This window comes from Mandrillus leucophaeus, unplaced genomic scaffold (assembly GCF_000951045.1).
Source record: "Mandrillus leucophaeus isolate KB7577 unplaced genomic scaffold, Mleu.le_1.0 Scaffold350, whole genome shotgun sequence".
NCBI classification, from domain to species: domain Eukaryota; kingdom Metazoa; phylum Chordata; class Mammalia; order Primates; family Cercopithecidae; genus Mandrillus; species Mandrillus leucophaeus.
Genome location: NW_012103699.1, coordinates 1,173,101 through 1,174,549, shown reverse-complemented (window position 1 = coordinate 1,174,549; position 1,449 = coordinate 1,173,101). Strand labels below are relative to the sequence as shown.

The 1,449-nt window shown below is 41.5% G+C and overlaps 1 protein-coding gene across 1 annotated transcript in view; it reads right to left on the bottom strand.

The window, feature by feature from the left end:
• The window catches only part of IRF2BP2 (interferon regulatory factor 2 binding protein 2), a 17,829-nt gene extending 16,896 nt beyond the window's left edge, over nucleotides 1-933 (bottom strand). The window contains exons 1-2 of the mRNA XM_011989376.1: nucleotides 859-933; nucleotides 608-757 (exon numbers count right to left, since the gene is read on the bottom strand). Coding sequence (XP_011844766.1) covers nucleotides 608-757; nucleotides 859-933 — 225 coding nt within the window. The remainder of the gene's footprint in view (nucleotides 1-607; nucleotides 758-858) is intronic.
• Between the last annotated feature and the right edge of the window lie 516 nt (nucleotides 934-1,449).

The window sequence follows — 1,449 nt, the reverse complement described above, 5'->3', positions numbered from 1 at the left end:
GAGGTCAGGAGTTCAAGACCAGCCTGGCCAACATGGTGAAATCCCGTCTCTACTAAAAATACAAAAACTAACCGGGTATGGTGGTGGGCGCCAGTGCAAGACTGCATCTCAAAAAAAAAAAAAAAAAAAAAAAAAGTTTGGAAGAGTGAACGTTTTCCCATAGGCAAATAACTACGAAGCATACCCAAGAGTCGTGACTCTAGCCGTTGTGTCAACCAATTGTAAAAACAGCATCTGGAAAAGCAAAAACATCCTCAGTGCCCCAGGTGAATAGAGATGAACAATGAAAAGCAAGGTTCAGAGGTCACTGGCTGATCAGGGTAAAAAAGTGGGTAGATTCCAATCTTCAGACAAAAACTATTCTTAAAAGACAAAAAGTTATTCGATTTCCTTGCTGTTGGATTTGCTGAGGATGTCTGAGTCCCAGAGAATGCATACTAATAAGGACTTTTTTCTTATACACTTTCATGCATTTATATATGTTTATTTAAATTTCTCTAAATTTAAATTGAATAAGGAAGGCAACAGCATCTCGGGGCACAGACTCATAATTGGAGACCTTCATCCGCAAGCTTAGCTAGCTTGATTTTCCATGTGGCCAGGACACCTGCTGAAACTTCCAGCAGTCCTCAGAAAAGATGATGAGATACCCTTGGGCTGAATGAGTAAGAACTTTCTGGAGAGTGGAAGACTGGTGAAAGTCCAGCTGGAAAAACATATGGCAGCAGAGGCAGAAAGAGTGCTTTATGACCGGGAGCTGTATAAAAAAAAAGTCTGAAGGCTCAAGGCAGCCGTTACAACCTAGGATCTTACTAAGCATGATGGATGTTCTGACTTCTAGGATTGTCTCCAATTTACCTGGACCGCAGCCAGTACCGTATCCTCAGGCACCCCGTGGGACAGTACATACAGAAGAACAGCATCGCACCACATCCTATCGCCAAGGCCAGGATTCTGTGCCTCTGCCCACCTCCCCACCTCCTTGAAATGGGGGAAGTAGGGGGAAGAGTCAATTCTTCTTGGAGCACATGAGATGGTAGCTTGCTGTGTTGTCCTGAAAGAAAGCAAAGTTTCTAAATCACTGTAGATAGTTTTTGGTTTTTGTTTTTTTTTTATAATAGATATGTCGGGAGGGAAAATGACTATGGTAAATTCCATTCTCAACCACCACACATTAACTCAGAGAATTCTTGAGCCACACAGTGACAGACTGAGCTCAAGGAGAAAGACAGGTAGTCTGAGTTTCAGACTACAGAGCCATTTGGAGGTGACATGTACAGAAAAATGCACAGCTTTGAGGTTTTATATTGGTCCTTCCCTGCCCAATGTCATTTCCAAAGTAATAGAAAGGAATATTTTATTTTTTCATGTTAACTCTTCATTATAATCATCTCTTATTGCAATGACCATTTGTATCTGTTACTGAGAACAGGTATAACTAGCTTTCAG